Below are 18,285 nucleotides of genomic sequence, written 5' to 3'. Positions count from 1 at the left end.
AGTAAAATTAGTAGTCATGCAACATCAAGGACTTTTAGCTCTGCAGGAAGTAGTTTGACTCAACTTCTTTTCGGAGCTGGGGGTAGGAAATTTAAATTTTTATTTGGATGGCCCCTCATATTTTCAAAACAGCATGAAAAAAATTCACACACCTAGCATTTTATGTAATTTAAGACATTCATTCATTCATTCAGACAGAAACAGGGTCTCATCTCTCTCTGTTGCTCATGCTGGTCTCAAACTCCTGGCCTCAAGCAGTTTTCGCACCTTGGCCTTGTAAAGTGCTGGGATTACAGGTGTGAACCACAGTGCCTTGTCTATTTCTTAAATTCTATGAATATTTGAAGTGATTCTATGAATACTTCCTGATTTTCCCTTCAGAAAAAAGGAAGTCTTTAGACTGGCAAAGTCAATATCAGAATGCAAAAGTATAGTATCTCATCTGGGTTTAGAAGAGTACATATCAAACTAGGAAACTTAGTATACCATCTCAAGTATAGTATCTCATCTGGGTTTATGAGATTACAAATCAAACTAGGAAACTTATCTTAAAAGTTATAGATTTGCAAATTTCAAAGAAAGCCATCTTATTTAATTGATATATTGAAATTTATAACTCACCTTTCAGTGGAATAGTTTTTGTAAATTCATGAGAAAGAAACAAAATATCAATTTATAGTAGTTGATGGTGTTATAAATCCAGAAGAAGCTCTATAACATTATAAAAATCAAGATTGGTTGCTCACATTTTAGAGTACCAAAGGCAGCAAAATGATGTAATTTATAAATAATAAATCTTAAACTGTTGATAAACCAAACTCTGAAGTATTTTTAAAGAGGTTTATTCTAAGCCAATGAGTGACCATAGCCCAAGGAGCAGTCTCAAGAGGTCCTGAGAAAGTGTGCACTGGGTGTTGGAGTTACATTTTAGGGAGACAGGAATTGTAGGTAAAATCAAATCAATACATGGAAGGTGCATATTGGTTCAACCTAAGGAGGCAGAATATCTTGAAGCTGTGGAAGGGGCTGGGTGGGGAGTGGAGGAGGTGCGTGGCTTACAGGTCATAGGTGGATTCAAAGATTTTCTGATTGGCAATTGGTTGAAAGTGTTAAGCTTTGTCTAAAGACTTGAAGTCAGTTTAGAAATAAATGCTTAAGATAAAGGGAGTGGTTGTGGAGGCCAAGGTTCTTCTTATGTAGATGAAGCCTCATAGGTGACAGCCTTTAGAGAGAATAGATGGTAAATGTCTCTTTTCAGAGCTTAAAGTTGCCAGACTCTCATTTTTAAAATTTTTTATATTTTTGAGACAGGGTCTCGCTCTGTCACTGAGGCTGGAGTACAGTGGCGCAGTTATGGCTCACTGCAACCTCAAACTCCTGGGCACACCACACCTGTCTAATTTTTTTTGTAGAGATGGGGTCTCCTGTGTTGCCCAGGTTGGTCTCAAACTCCTAGGCTCAAGGGATCCTCCCCTGTTGGCCTCCGAAAGCACTGGGATTACAGGTGTGAGCCACCATGCTCAGCCCAGACTCTCATTTAATCTCTTAGACCCAGGAAAGGCCTAAAAAGGGGAGGCTTAATGGAGTTTCTGTACAGGTGCATGTTCCCCGCACAAGGTACTGCTTTGCAGGGCCATTTCAAGGCATGTCATTTAAATATATATTGGGGTAAAATATTTTAATTTCCTTCAGGGACTGCTATCTGTCATGTGATGCTATGGTTGAAACTTAGAGTCAGGTTGGAACTTAGAATCTTATTGCCACAAATAACATGTTTCATCAGTCTTATGACCTCTATTTCAATGTTAATGTTGGTTAGTTATGCCTAAAATGACTGCGCATATCCAACCTCCCTTTCTGTCATGGCTGGGAATTCAGTTTTTCAGGTTTCTCTGAGGTCCCCTTGACTCAGAGGGGGTCTATTAAGTTGGCTGCAGGGGCCTTAGGATTTTATTGTTGGTTTACAAAACATAGGGTGATGACTCTTTTGTAATTTTCTATAATTATCTTTATTCATTTTTCTTTCATCAAAATCAAGGTCCTATGACATTGTGTATTGGAATTTTTCAGGCCACGTTTGTAGAAACGCACTGCTTTGTTCTAGCAGAAAGAGTTTACCCAGTCAGTTCTGAAGATTTGTGTGTTACAGACACAATGAATGGAATTTTGTTGCCCTAATTATTTTAATATAGTGTTCTAAGATTCCTGGTTCCTGCAAATGCTTTGAATCATAAGAAGCATTTTTAGACTTAGAAGAGTGAATTTCAAAATGTCATTTACATATTTTTTTTAATTCACAGTTTCATGAACACTGATATTTTTATTTCCAGGAAGAAAATATATACCTGAAGAAAGCCATATTTAACTTGTCTTTATGAGTCATTGGTTGAGTATGTAAAATGTGACTTTTTCTTAAGGCCTTTTATCAGCATATTATTACGTTTAATTTGAAATTGGGTCCTCAAGCAAGAGTTTCATGTTTTTCCCTACATATTTTTATCTGGTTTACTGAGCAGTCTCAATGCAGTGGGGATATAACACAGAATGATTTTATATTTCTCCAGTCACCCCCTTCCTCCGTGCCTTGCCACATCTCCCGTTCATGTTCCTTTGTGATATCTTTGGCAAATTCCATAGTTTTCTGGCTAGCTTTTAGTTTTTAAAAATCTAATGCATCAGTGTAGAACTCCAAGTTCATATCCTTCCATTGCAAGCCATTCATTTTGGCTCCAGAGACTTAGAGGAGGGACAGTGTACACTGATCTCTTTCACTCCTCATCTCACTCAAGCATATGTATTTGTGATTGGTGGGGTCAGAGCTTAACCTTGCTCTGAGACACCTTCCTGCACACTTTACGTCTATTTCATGGCCTTACTGCTCTGGAGGGTTAGAGGGTGACTAGGGTAGAGGAAGCTGCTACTCATCCTGGTTTCATCCACTCCTGGTGGCCTCCATTGTGCTTTTCCATGTACACCATGTCCATGTGTCTTGAGTCAGTGGCCCCCTCTGGCCCTGAGGGACAGCCACGTTTTCTTTTGGCTTTACCAGTGGTTTGTGCTCTGACCTCCTCTGTTGGTGAGTGTTACTTTGGCTGGCCTGAGTAGCCCCTTGGCTTCTGCTGGGATTCTCTCATGCTGTTCAAAGGCCATGGAGGTAGGCAGTGATCATATCTTCCTTTATCTTTTTGTTTTTTTCAGGTACACTATCTACCTAGGACTCCTTCAATAAGCTCTCAGATACCTCCAAGCCCAATTTCTGTATTTTCATGTGCTTCTAAGCTGCCAGGGACATACAGCAAACTCGGTCAAAATTTCTATTCAAAAAGGGCCTACAGTTTCAGTTCTCAGCAAGCCTCCCACCAGGGAGTGAAATGTCAGCCTCCCCTTCATGCAGGTATTCCCACTCTGTATCAGCTATTCTCTTAGAGCTACCCACTAGCTGGAAATACTGTATTTCTCATCAGGCTGACAATCCAGATGATTCCCTCCTGTTGTACTCCCCCATCCTTTGTTCCTTTGTGTGTTCTTTGTGATTGGACCAGTTGTACTGACTTTTACAAGGGGGTTCAGGGGAAAGCCTAGCCCTAAATGTTGGCAGCTCTCTAGAGCTTCTTTTGGTTTGGCCATGAGTCTTGGTGTCAGTTATGGGCCAATAGGAGAAAATCTCACTGAGATTAGGTTCTTTTGTGAGTGATAAAAAGCCCAGTGGCTTAAACAATATAGAGATTTTTTTTTGTCACTTAAAGGTCCATAAGCTTGCAGGCTACAGCTGGCATGATGGTTCTGTTCCATGAAGTCCTCATGGACCCAGTTCCCTTCCAACTCACTACTCTCATCTAGGTTTTGGCCTTTGTCCTCGCAGTCAAGATGATAATATCTATACTCCAAACAGCAGGTTGGCAAAATGGGTAAAAAAGAGCAAAAGGCACGCACTTGAAATCTCTTTTAAAAGTTTTCAGGAAGCTGCCACATAATTCTTTCTTTTACAGTCTACTTAGTTATATGGCCAGTTGCAAGGGAGCCTGGAAAATATGGTTTTTTATTTTGAGCTTCCAAGTGCCTGGCTAAGAATTACGGTGGAAGAATCTTGGAGGACAACTAGCAGTCTCTGTCACATCATTGGGTGCTGTGACATCTTTGGAGCTGTGTGCTAACTTGCACCTTTACATTTATCTTTCATATATGAGTTATATATGTAAACACACTAATATTGAATGTCTGTAAGGCACAATGTTTTATTAGTACTTGCAGGCTTCACAGTGAATTGTATACAGTTGGGAGAAAAGTTATATGTCTCATTAATTGTATCTGAGTCACTGATGGAAACGAAGTTTAAAGTTTATTTTTTTGACTGCAATTGTCCTATTTTTGTCCTTTCTAATTTTCATTTCTCTAGGAGAAAGAATAGAGCTACATTAAGTCAGCTGACATAGAAGTGTGTTTACTGTCACTGTATATTTAGGAGATTGTCATGTCTTTCATGCAGACTTTCAGTTGGTGTCGAAAGGGTAATTATATTTTATTAAATTTTAAAAGAGCATGTTTTATAATAGCACTATATCAGACATAATAGTTTAACCATGCCATAAATGGTTGTGAACTGTTGCTATTATTTTAGTGCCAGCATTTATTGGCTTTTACATAAACCTGTTATGTGATAAGTTTCATTTTTCCCCTTATACCTGGTTGCTGTGTAGTAAACAACACTTCCACATTCTTGAACTCGTATACATTGACTGAGCTTTTAATTTGCTCAGAAAGTGTAGGATGGTGAATTAGAACTGTTGTCGAACCTTTTTCCCCAAGGTTAACTTGGTAAAAATATTTTTTATAACAAAATCTTTATAGTACTTTGGGAATAAGGCTTTTATGTTGACTTGATTTGAGCTCTAAACTACTTTTATAGATTCCCAGGAAGAAGTTTCCCTACCTCCAGGGAAAATGATGGCCATTCTTAACAACCCTACTGGTTTAAAAAACTTGAATTATTAAGCCATTAGACTAGGGCTCATATTGTAATTTTCAGTCAGATCCATATTATACATGATTAAATAAACGTAGGCCATATTCTGCAATAAAAATATATGGACATTATGCAGCAATTAGAATAAAACCCAAGACAAGGGAATAACTCAGGTATTCAATAAAAACCAAGACAAGGAACTAACTCAGGTATGTGTTTTAATTTTCTTCCTCACAAATTCAAAATTTTCACTTAAGCCTTTATCCTAAATCTATACACATTTAACAAATTGAGCAAGTTATAGCTAATAAAACCAATTTTCTCTCTAATATAATAAATAGGAACCCTAATTTATTCTATAAGCATATTTTCATTAATTTTATTATGAAAGTGATGCTCTTTTTACTTTATTAGCTTACAATTTTAAAAACCTGGAAGTTTTTGACAGTAGATAAATGGAAGGATGGAAATTTTCTTAATGGGAAGATGGACTCAAACTCTTCCCCCTTCCCCATGTACCTTACCTTTGATGTGGAGTGTCTTACATGTGGCTTTAATAATGGTTAGTTGTATTTAACTAAATGAAAGGTAATATTGTGACCACTTTATTTTGGTCTGTACATTACAAATCATTTCAATTTAATTCAATTTGATTGTAATGTCACAATTTCAAACAGAACATGATATAGTGATATATATTCAACAGTGGTTTTGTAGGGACTATACTGTAGAAATAGAAGAGTGTCAGTACCAATTATGTGGCAGTCACATACACATGGAGTCAAAGAAGACAGAAAATTCAGGTTGACAAAGTTACATTAGAATCAGATGAACTTTGACTTACGCATATGCTTGAGCCCTTTATGGATCATGTATTATAAAAAGCTGGACTTGAAAGATAGGTATAGCATTTAGTTGTGAATTTTTCTACTAGCTATAATGTAAAAGCACTTTGCATAGCATTTCCTAAACTCCCTTAAATCCTCAAAAAGACTTAAGATGGAATTAATAGATTCAATTCAAGTCCCAGATATTGGAGGGGTTCAATAAGGTTTTAAATATTTAAAGTGTGTTCTGTGTAAATTATTTGAATTTTCCTGAAATCTAGACCCTTTGCAAAAGGACCTATTTGCATCTTGTCCCCTCTGAAAATGGTGTTCAGTGGATTGCGTGTGTTCTGTTATAGGTTCACTACTGTGATAGACAAAGTGGCAAAGAGTGTGTGACCTGTCTGACATTAGCCCCTGTGCAGATGACTTTCCATGCTATTGGAAGCTCCATTGAAGCCAGCCATGATCAGGTATAATATGCCACTGCCATTTTGCTGTGTTATGGCCCAGCTCGGAAATGGAAGGCCATCAAAATGGAAGCTATGTGCGCACATGCAGCTTTGCTTTCCTTAATACATTATCTGCTAGCACCATCTGCTAGACTTGAAAAATCAAAATTGTTTGCGTTGGGAAATTGATATCATAGTAGATTTAAATTATTTTAGACTTCTTGTTTGCAGTTCATTATTATTTTAAATATGGAATTATTTTATATGAAAAATAGTTGTCCCACAGGTTATTTTTATCTTTAATAGTTATATATGAGAGGAAGGGTCAACAAAACAACATAGATAACACTGGAGTCTCGCTGTAGTATACTCATTTGGTTCTGTTAAAAAGAGTTTTGTATTATAGAATGTACAGTGATGCGTCACTTAATGACAAGGATATGTTGTGAGAAATGCATCATCAGGTGATTTTGTTGCTGTGCAAGCATCACAGAATGTACTTACACAAACCTAAATACTAGAGCCTACCACACACCTAGGCTATGTGGTAGAGCCTCCTGCTCCCACTACAAACGTGTACAGCATGTTACTTTGCTGAATACCATAGGCAATTGTAATGCAGTGGTATCTGTATATTTAAACATAGAAAATGTACAGTAAAAATATGGTATTGTAACCTTCTGGGAGCACCATTATATTTGTGGTCTGTTATTGACCAAAACGTCATCATGCAGCATGTGACTGTATGTAGAACAACTGTGTAAACTTTCAGAACCATCAACTTAGTCCCATAACTTGGGATATTATTGAAATAAAGTTCCAGTATTGTTTTTACTTTTAAAGGTTTATTTCTGAAATAAAGCTAAAAATCTGAAAAGTGTATTGTTTCTTAATAAACAAATTCCTTTTATTGTTTAGATAGCAGCTTGAGAATACATCCTGTTTACAACAGAATACATATTTTTCATTAAAATAATCCCTTTAGACTAAACTAATGTCCTAAATCACAGAATTTCTGGCTTGGAGTCAGAGTAAATAGACATACATGTTTTCTGTATGACTAACCAGTTATGCTTTCTAAATTAGCCATTCATGTACAGAACAACTATAATCCAGCTTTATATCCGTTTTTCAGTAAATTTGAGGACTTCTAATAGTCTTACCTAACTAATCTTCTTTTCTTCTATCTCACTAGTACTTCTTGCTTGGAAAGAATAAATAGTCTATCTTCTCAAACTCATGATTTATCATTGTCCAACTCAAACAAGACTTTGGAAAACATTCTTAAGGACATACCTTTCTAGTTCACAATGTCTCTGACATTGTTTGTTTCCAATCATTATTCATTCATTGGTGGGGAAGTATTGTGATATTTAGGGAAGATCATGTAATTGGTGGTCAGAAAATCTGAGTTTTAGGAATGGACCATAGTATAGGTTTGCTGCAGCTACCTGGATGGATTCTGTTACTTCCTTGCAACTCTGTTTCCTGGTTATGTTAAATGAAGGAGTTGGGTTAGATGACTTACAAGATCCATTCCAGTGCTGTTATGATTCTGTAACTGATCTTCCTGATCCAGGTTGAATGAGCCCAACCAAAAATAAACAGTTGTAGCATATTAATATGGAAAGCAGCTTAGAGACCACTCCAGTGCTTCTCAGGGTTTTACATTGACATATGCCCTAGCTGTAGAAGAGAGTGCAGTAGGAACCTGAGGGGCATGGCCTAAATTAGCTTACAGAAGAGTATTATGTTTCCTTGTATAAACTACAAATTGACTGTATGCTAGGTGCTAAGGATACATGAGGAGAATGTCAGACATGGTTCTTGCTCTCATGGAGCTTACAGTCTAGCAACTCCACCTTTTTGAATACTGGGCAAGTACAGTATAGCTAACTTTATATCTATCTATGTATCCACTCATGGTAGAGGCAAATGTCAAAAGCAGCGTGGGATACCTATCTTGGAAAGGTCTCTTCTAAGGCTGAGCAAAGAAATGAAAGAGCACATCAGTAACCCACACCTCTGAAAAGAGCAACCCACTGTTCACAGAGGTGGCATGTTGCTGTAACACTGGAGTGAGAGTGCAGACTGGGATCAAATGCAATTTTGCCTTGAACTAGCTTTGGGACCTTGTTTCTTCACCTCTTGGGGACTTGGCTTCTTCATATATAAGATAATGAGGCTAGTTTGGGCTTGTGCCAAGTTCCTATGCCAAGGTACTCAAAGTTCAGGGCTACTGTTCACCCATATGACACCTTTACAAATTAGAAAAAAAAAGTGCCTCTTCCTCAAGGCATTTTACTGCCATCTGACAGAAAATTTTTGTAATAAATCTACAATAACTGCAGTGTGAATGCACCCCATTGAGGTGTGCAGTGTACACCTGCACGACTGTACATAGTGGTCTCACTATATCTAACTGAATGTCAATTGCACTCAATGATAAATTAAGACATTTTTATATTAAAGCAAATACAACTATTTTATAGATGACAAATTTGCATGAAATTTTAAGATAGAAACTTTCAGGAAATGTGTTGATGATGGTCACATTGGTAGATGAATAAATGACTGGAATAAATGTTGGACAGGAATAATCATCCTGTACATCAAACACTATTGTAGTGGCCTAGGAGGTAGAAAGTAGGTGGTGTGATCACTGCTCCTCTCTTGTTCTTGGATATTTGGGCTCCCTGGGGAAAGGAGACACAAAGTAAATCCCCACTTCACACCCTCTGGCTTTTCTACATTATGTTGCCGTTACCCTCTCCCCAACCTGAGGGTCTGTCTAAGCAAAAGGTACTCCTTCACCGTAGCAGCATCAACTTGATCTCATAAGGTGGAAAACTTGGACCACTAAATGCTTTTTCACCCATTAATTTGTAAATGCTAGTAAACAGGGAAACATTTTAAAGCAAGAAAAATTGTAATCATTTTTTTAAAGTTTCTATTCATAATCCATTTGGCCCAATGCAGTTGACCAAACAGAATTGGTATTCTGAGAAAAAAAGTGTATGTGAAATTTGGAAGTGGTCCTTCTTATGAAACACAGGTTGTTCTTACCTGTGTGGAAAACAAAGGCAAGAAATGGAAGAGCTCTCTAGACTTGAGCCTTTATAGCTTATCTTCTTATTTTTTAAAAATGTAACCCTAGGAACTTAGTGAAGTGGAAATTGAATACATTACCTGGTGCATTCATTTGCTGTATTAAAGGGTAACAGGACAGAGACTGTTAAGTGAAATTTCTCTATCAGAAGTTGATACAGATATGCAAAATGATCAGGGGAAAGATTCAATACCATCTATATGCTGATGATGCCCAAATTTATGGAACTCTTTGTTCCCTGCGTCCCCCTACCATGCCTGCTCCTACCTCTTCTGTCCTTTCCTCTGTCCCAGTGAATGTTACCATCATTACCTTGTTGCTCAGACCATCCTTGGAGCTTTCCTTGAACCCCTAGTCCCCGTCACATGCTACACCTTGTCCCAGCATCTCTTCCTCTAAATTATGTCTCTGACCTGACTGCTGCTCACCACCTCCAATTTTACCATTCTAGTTTAAGTCCCTATCATTTTTAACCCAGATGACTGCAGCAGCTTCTAAATTAGCCTCATTTTTTCTACCTTTGTTCCACTGTAGTCTCTCTTTCACATATTATTTTGAGACAGAGTTTTGCTCTGTCACCCAGGCTGGAGTGCAGTGGCACAATCACAACTCATTGTAGCCTCAGCCTCCTGGGCTCAGGCAATCCTCCCACCTCAGCGTCCCAAAGTGCTGGGATTATAGGTGTGAAAAATTAATCTGATTACCTTACTCAACTACACAAAACCTTCCAGTGGCTTCCCATCACACCTCCTATAAAATGCAAAAAATTTAGCTGTGGCACACAAACTCCTATGATTTGGCCCCCTCCACTTATCCAACTTCAATTCCTACCACTTTCCAGTTCATCAATTGTGTCCGAGTCTCACTGGCCTTGTTGTCAGTTACATGATGGTTGGTGAAAGAAACCATTCAAAAGGCTACATACTATAGATTCCATTTATATGACATTCTGGAAAAATCAAAACTATAGGGATAGAAAACAGATGAGTGGTTGCAGGGGCTGGGGGTGTGGAGAGGGATTAACTACAAAGTATCATGAGGGAGTTTTGGGAGGTAATGGAAATGTGTTACATCTTAATTGTGGTGGTAGAAACATGACTGCGTTTGTCAAATTCACTGAACTACACTCTAAAAAGGGTAAATTTTACTGTATATAGATAATACTAGATTAAGCCTAATGTTAAAAAAAACAGCCAGATTCATTGCTTTATCACGTACTCATATGCAGTCCTGATTCTGAGAAAATGTGGATGCCATCCTCTTACCTCTCCTGTGCTCTCTTGGTGTGTTGGCTCCACCTTGGAATGCACTAAATTTAACCCATAGCCTGGTTTAGAGCTTCTCCAAATGCCAGTGATTAGTTAAGGCCTGCTTCAGACTTTTCTTTCTTTTTTTTTTTTTTTTTTGGAGACGAAGTCTTGCTCTGTCACCCAGGCTGGAGTGCAGTGGCGTGATTTCGGCTCACTGCAACCTCCACTTCCTGGGTTCAAGTGATTCTCCTGCCTCAGCCTCCTGAGTAGCTGGGATTACAGGTGCACACCACCACACCTGGCTAATTTTTGTATTTTTAGTAGAGACGGGGTTTCACCATGTTGGGCAGACTGGTCTCGAACTCCTGACCTCGTGATCTGCGCGCCTTGGCCTCCCAAAGTGCTAGGATTACAGGTGTGAGCCACTGCACCTGGCCCAGACTTCTTAAAGTAATTATCAGTCTACAAAAAGTGGTCTAAGCCCACTCCTGTCTGGCTTTAGCGAAGACGTCTGTAGGCCAGAGTTTCCCATCCTGAAACCCTGAATTCTCATCCAGACAGTGGGCAGTCATTCAGGCTGGGTTTGCCTGGAGGTCCTCGTGGTGTCTTGGAGAGAATGTTTTGACATTCTCATGTTTACCTTATTCATCACAACAAATATGATATTAGAAATTCACACTCAAATTAGTTCAATTGTCCAGAACAAAAACATAGCTTAAATTTTCAGATACAGATTTCTCAGCAAACATGAGCTAACTGTGAACAACTGTGTGTAGGAATACTCCTTTAGACACTAGTGCATACAAAGGTCACTGATTTACAATTGCTGAGCCAATTGTCTTATGAAATTTTGAACTTGTCAGTCATTTATTTTTTAAGATTGAGCTGGTGAGGGTTTTGCTCAATATTCTTCAGCATATCCTATTTGGAAGTTGGTTGTATTGGTTAGTGTATGTTATTAAAAGCAACATACTTAGTGATAGTTCAGGAGGGTTTTGTAATCTCCTAGCTTGATATAACTCACTAAGTATTATTCTTGACTCTGTCATGACACCCTTTCTATATGTTTCCTCATCACTTTTAGATGTTACTAAGTATCTTTTCCTGTCTCCTTTAATTACATTAGTCACCTTCTAATTACAGCCCCAAAGTCATAAACTTCCTTCCCTATCTTTGTTTCCTTTTTATTCATCTTCATTCTGATTGCATTGTCAATATCACCAAATCTCACAAAGATTGGGTAAGTAGATGTAGCTTAGTAAAAACACTATAGCTTCTAATTTCTAGTTGATAGTTTTACTGCTGCCTGCCTTATTGTGTTGAGGTTACATCTTGAGCTTACTTGCTTCATATACATGAAAGAATGAATTAGTAAATCAACCACCTAACCAAGCATTAACTAGCCAATGAAGTTTAACATATGTATATTAGTATTTACTGTAATCTGACTTCTAGTCAACAAAAGCAAGATTACCACATAGAGTAAATGACTGCATATTTCATATATTACAAATGCTCTTCAACCCATCTAAATTGAAAATATTATAAGTAGAAAATGGATTTAATGCACCTAACCTACTGAATATCATAGTTTAGTTTAGCTTAGCCTACCTCATTAGTTGTTTTTCCTCATGATCAAGTGGCTGACTGGAAGGTGCAGTTTGCTGCTGCCACCCAGCATCTCAAGAGAGTATGGTATGCATATTACTAGCCCAGGAAGTTCAAAATTGGAAATGCAGTTCCTTCTGAATGTGTATCACCATTTTAAAGTCAAAAAATCATAAGTTGAATCATTGTAAGTTGGGAACCATTTGTATTTTGAATTAAAATCCAATTCTACAAGAGAAAATAAGCAAGAACCAAATCTATATGTAGTATGTTTACCATATACATACATATACATATGTGCTAGGCTCTCCATACATTATTTTGCTTAGTTCTCAGAATAATGAGGTATAAACTCTAGCAGTTGTATATTTGCTAAATCACCTTTAAGGGTTTATGTCCAGATTAGTAAAATTAAGCTGAATTGTTTCCAATGTGTATGCTTTGACTAGGATTCAAGTCAGGCCTCTTAATGAAAGGACATTCATGAAGTGTAACAATTTACAAATCTAATGAGTATTCTAGTTTTGATTAAGTTCTGCTTGTAGGTTATTCTCTGATTAATTAAAATTCTCCTCGCCTGAGTCATTAGGCTGTAATGTCTTACAACTAATGATATTTTAGAACTAAGAAAGGGAAAGCCTTCCCACATATTACCCCAATATACATTATCACAACAATAATATATTGATTGTAGACTATGTACAGACCTTTTGCAGTACGAGATGGTCTTAAGTGATAGTATCTGTATTCCCTTGCCCTTGAGGTAATTGTGGTCTAATGGAGTGTATCAGCCAGGATGCTTTTGGCTACAAGTAACAGAAAACCTGACTCATATTGGCTTAAATAATAACGAACCTCATTATCTCACATAACAGGAAGTTCAAAGGAAGGGTGAGCTCCAGGGTTGGTTGATAAAGCAGCTCAATGATGTCAGCAAGGACTCAGGTTATTCCCATTTCTTAGCTCTGCCATCCTCCACTTCATCCTCTGACTCAGAAAGATAGCCACAGGAGTTCTCTGTGTTGTGTGCAGTATAACCACATCCAGAAGGAGAGAGCTGATCTTCTTGTGTCCTGGGCAAAGACACCTGTACCAGGAACCCCTCCAGCTATCTTTCCCTCAATTTATAAGCCTGGGTTGGGTTGGTCATGTGCCCATTTCTACACCAGTTGCTGGCAGGAGAAGTAATCACTTCTGGTTTAAATGCTTGGGGTGAAGTAGTTGTTGAGGAATCAACCGCAAGGACTACTACATAAGGGATCAAGTGTCACATATGTAATTTTAAATTTTCTAGTAGCCTCATTTTAAAAAGTCAAACAGTTAAAATTAATTGTAATAATACATTTTATTTAACCCAATATATCTAAAATATCATCTCAACATATAATCAACTTTTAAGATTATTGAGATACTATTCTTTCATACTTGAAATCTGGTATGTATTTTCTTCTTATAATACATCTGATTTAAAACTATTACATTTCAGGTGCTCAGTAGCCACATGGGTGTTGGATGCACAAGTCTATAGGATGAAATCTCAGGGGACTGTGATTTGGTTCTTTGCCTATGTCTCCAATCTCATCTTTTACCATTCACCCTGTACTTATACCCACGCTTTATGCTCTAGCAGTCCTGAGTTACCATATTTCATGCTCTTACATCTGTATCTTTGCATGTGTGTTCCCTCTGCCTGGCCCTTTCTCTCATTGCTCATAGGGGAATTTTAATTTTTCTGTCAGATTCAGCCAAGATGTCACTCCAGTCAATAGGCCTTCCCCAAACCAAGAGAGAGTTAAAACTCTGCTTCCTTTGAGCTCTATCTGTACTTTGTACATTATCCCATTGTTACACTTATCAAACTGTCTCCCAAGATCTCTTCATGTTGGTCTACCCCGCTGGGCAGTGATCTCCTTGAGATACAGGGCAGAGTCTTGCTCACCTCAGTATTCTCAGTGTTTATGCTCTTGCACTTACGAGGCACTTGATATGTGTTTATAGGATGGAATTAAATTGAATTTCTAAGAAAATTAGAATGACTTAGGTTTGGTAAAATTCATTTGGTAAAATTAGTGAGAGAAATAGAATGTTTGGCCTAGTAAGCTTTTTCTAGTGGTGGCCCTATAAGGACATTTTTTTGTGAAAGAATCCCAGAGCTTGATCTTGGTGTAGTCACATACTGTAAATACATGTAATTGGCCTTAGAAATCCATCATAATATCTCCATTAGTTCTTTTCTCTGTTTATAACTTTTCATTTTTCTAACATATTATGCATATGAGTACATTTTTCGTGGTGTCCTAAATTACTTTCTTCAAGTACCAGGGGCAGCCTCCTTATTAGTATACAAGTCACTATTCACTGAATAATGTCATTCATGACTGCATTCCTCAGAATCTAAAGAGACATCATAGGTTTGAGCAAGAATTTACCAAGACGAACTTTTTTATTAATATAAAAGACATACTTAAGTGACATTGCGTAATAACAGATACCATGTCATCATCCTAGGGGTCACTGCAGTGGGTCCTGGCATTCTTTGTTTGAGATAGATTCAGTGCAGGTTTTGAACTTCAGCGGCTTTGCTTGCTCTGTACGTCAGCAGCGCCGAGTGCTGTGGGGTGTGGAAAGATTGGGTATAATCACTGCCGCTGGCAACTTCCAGGAGGTCCTGGAGCTGCCAAAATTCAAACTATAACTTGATTTTTGTTTACTTTTTATGAATTAGAGTGCTAAGACAGATATATTAAAAATGAACATCAACTTTAATGTTTGCTTTGGTAAAGTGCTTTCGTATTTGTTGATTTTTTTTAATATTTCAAAATGTGTCCTCCCTCTGAAACTTGTCCCTTGATCTTAGAACTAAAATGTCTTCTGCTGACATTTAACTTTATTATATACAATTTTCGTTTTACACAAATTATATCTTATAGTTAAGGAATTTAATCATATCTTTAAAAAAATTACAGGAGGAAAAGTCACCAGGAGCTTCTCACCACAGGATAGATATTATTCTATCTAAATAATAGGCTAAAAATAGACTGTGGACGAAAACAAGAGTCAGTAAACTATGGCCTGTGAGTCAGATTCAGCCCACCACCTGAACTAAGAATGGCTTTTACATTTTGAAATGGCTGAAAAATATCACAAGAAAAATAGTATTTCGTGACATGTGAAAATTATATGGAATTTGAATTTTAGTGCCTGTAAATACAGCTTTACTGGGACACAGCCACAACCATTATTTTGGTATTGCCTATGGCCACTTTCACACTGTGATGACAGATATGAGTAGTTATGACAGAGACCTTATAGCCTGCAAGTCCTAAAATATTTACTATCTGACTTTTTACAGGGAAAGTTTGCTAGTTCAATCCTAGGATTAGAAGGAAGAAGCCTTAAAAATTCACCTTCTGAATTTTGTATCAAATATTGCCTTAAATATGGTTATTCAGAGTCCATTCTCTTTTGGAAAGAAGCCAGTTTTCTGGAATTATTGCCCATTTTATAGCACAATTAGACTTGACTGAATTTTGAATTTATTTACAGTGGAAACCAATTTTATTTTCTGAAGGAATAATAAATAAGTCTGTCTTCATCAGTATTTATCAGAGTGTTAAAAGAAAGTTTGCCTATGGCAAAGGTTACTTTTCTCTCCTTGCTGAAATTCCATTTAGAAACACTTCTGAGCAGAACTTTTTTTTTAAGTAATAAAGAATATTCTGCTATTTCCATAGTGATCTTTCACTTTTTTCATTTCAGATATATAAGCAGTTTCCAGAACCAACAGTGAGTTATAGGGGAAGCTAGTGGGAAGATTGAATATTGTGTATTTTATAACTGACTTATAATTTCATATATGCTTAGAACAGCATAACCACATTTCTGAGAGGTTGCATATATCCAGTGATATTGTGCACACAAGTGACTTATTAATTTGAGCCATAAAATAATTTTGGACTAGAGTCAAAAGCCACGAACTTACTTATTGCTTTCCTTCTCCCACTTTTTTTTTCCTGAAATGATGAATAACAGCTATTTTAATGGGCAAAAAGTGTGAAATTTTAGAATTAAAAAAACCTAACTTTTCACACTAAAAAAGACTAAAAATGTGGTTATTTAATCTGTACCTCAGTTTATCTGTAGCTTGGTGTTTCATAACAGGTTATCTCTGAAGATAATTTGATGTTCATGATTTCATAGGAGACAAAGTATAAATAGAACCCAAAGTGTTTTCTAGATTTTCTAGTAAGTTTTGTTCAGTTTTGGACCTGCATATATGCCGCTTATCGGTAGTTCCTTTATTTATTTATTTATTTATTTATTTATATTTATTGAGACAAGAACTCACTCTGTTGCCCAGGGTGGAGTGCAGTGGCACAATCTTAGCTCACTGTAACCTCAAACTCCTGAGCACAAGTGATCCTCCCACTTCAGCCTCCTGAATTGCTGGGACTACAGGCACACGCCAGCACACCTAATAAGCTAATTTCTTTTCTTTTCTTTTTTCTTCTCTTTTATTTTCTTAGTTACCCAGCCTGGTCATGAGCTCCTGGGCTCAATTGATCCTTCCACCTCAGGCTCCCAAAGTGATGAGATTACAGACATGAGCCATCATGCCTGCCCAGTTTCTTCATTTTAAATTCAGTATTCTAATTCTTAGTGTCCCCTCTAAATTAAAAATATTTAGGTAGGAATTTACTATTCCTACTATTCTGTATGCCTCTATGTTTGATGTTGATTTGAAGATCACTGGGGAAATATGCTAAAAACCTTTCTGTTAACAGTTCACTACTAATGAATCAAACCAGATACATTATTAAACCAATAAATAACCATATGTATATAATTGCTAAATAGATGTGAAAGTTATAGTGGAAAACTGTTGCCTATATAGACTTTTTTAAAGTGACGATCAATGGAATATAGTTCCCTAGGCCACGGATTTGAGAGCATTATTGCCCACTGGAGGTCACTTTTACAACCTAAAGAGTATTACCTTCCTCATAAACTTAAATTATGGTGTTGCGTATGATTTATTACACTATTTAAAACTGAAAAGCGGTAACCTTCTCTCCCTTAGCAATACACCTTCAATTAAGTCATGCCTCTCCCCATGTCCAAAATTCCTTTTTAGACAGACCAGTTACTGGTTATTTTTCAAAAATTTCAATATTTTTCTTTCATTGCTAATAGTTATTTGGCCTACTCTCTTTGTTTCTAAGTTGGCACTGAATGCCTTTTTAGATTACATATTTTTTAAAATACCCTTTAGTTAATTGGCTTCTCTTTTGCATCCTCTGATGGAAGAAATTTGAAGGCATTTTTAAACCCCCAAATATTCTAGACATATGTGAAATTTAATTTCACATAATTTAATATGTGAAAATTAAATTTTAAGGGCAAGGTAGTGATAAAAAAAAATGTCTTCTGTTACCCTCCATAGATGAAACAGTGATAATGCTACGAGCAAACCTAGGTCAGGTTTTCTACTGTTTGGTAAGAAGAGTCACTGCTCTAGGTCAGGCATGGTGGCTTGTGCCTGTAATCCCAGCACTTTGGGAGGCCAAGGCGGGCAGACTGCTTGAGCCCAGTAGTTTGCAACTAACCTGGGCAACATGGCAAAACCCCATCTCTACAGAAAATACCAAAAAAAAATTAGTTGGGCATGGTGGTGTGTGCCTATATTCCCAGCTACTCAGGAGGCTGAGGTGGGAGGATTGCTTGAGCCTGGGAGTTTGAGGCTTCAATGAGTCATGATCACATCACTGCACTCCAACCTGGGTGACAGAGCAAGACTCTCTTTCCAAAAAAAAAAAGTCAGTGCCCTATCAAGACCCACACTTAAATGTCTTACTCTAAAAGACTGATATGCTGAAGACCTGGAAGGTGGAGGTTGCAGTGAGCCACCACTGCTTTCCAGCCTGGGTGACAGAGTGAGACCGTGTCTCAAAAAAAAAAAAAAAAAAAAAAAGAGAAAGAAATTTTTTCAGCACAGGGAGAAGGTTGCCTTGAAGTCAGAGTCTCCTTATCCATGCATTTCTGCTTCCTAGACAACTGTTTGCTGGGATCCTCACCT

At 37.4% G+C, this 18,285-nt stretch overlaps 1 protein-coding gene across 20 annotated transcripts in view; it reads left to right on the top strand.

The window, feature by feature from the left end:
* STAU2 (staufen double-stranded RNA binding protein 2) overlaps positions 1-18,285 on the top strand; it is a 325,206-nt gene that overhangs the window by 211,610 nt on the left and 95,311 nt on the right. For 8 of the 20 annotated variants that reach the window (XM_009455516.5, XM_009455522.5, XM_063816386.1 and 5 more), the window contains one exon: positions 6,150-6,263. The exons of 9 other annotated variants lie outside the window; for them this stretch is intronic. In XM_009455516.5, coding sequence (XP_009453791.4) covers positions 6,150-6,263 — 114 coding nt within the window. Of the gene's footprint in view, positions 1-3,198; positions 3,395-6,149; positions 7,120-18,285 lie in introns of those variants that run through there. 3 more of the 20 variants (XM_063816392.1, XM_063816388.1, XM_063816389.1) reach the window with 2 other exon arrangements.

The sequence above is a fragment of the Pan troglodytes genome, chromosome 7 (genome assembly GCF_028858775.2).
Source record: "Pan troglodytes isolate AG18354 chromosome 7, NHGRI_mPanTro3-v2.0_pri, whole genome shotgun sequence".
Taxonomy (NCBI): domain Eukaryota; kingdom Metazoa; phylum Chordata; class Mammalia; order Primates; family Hominidae; genus Pan; species Pan troglodytes.
This window is presented reverse-complemented; position numbering and strand designations above follow the sequence as displayed.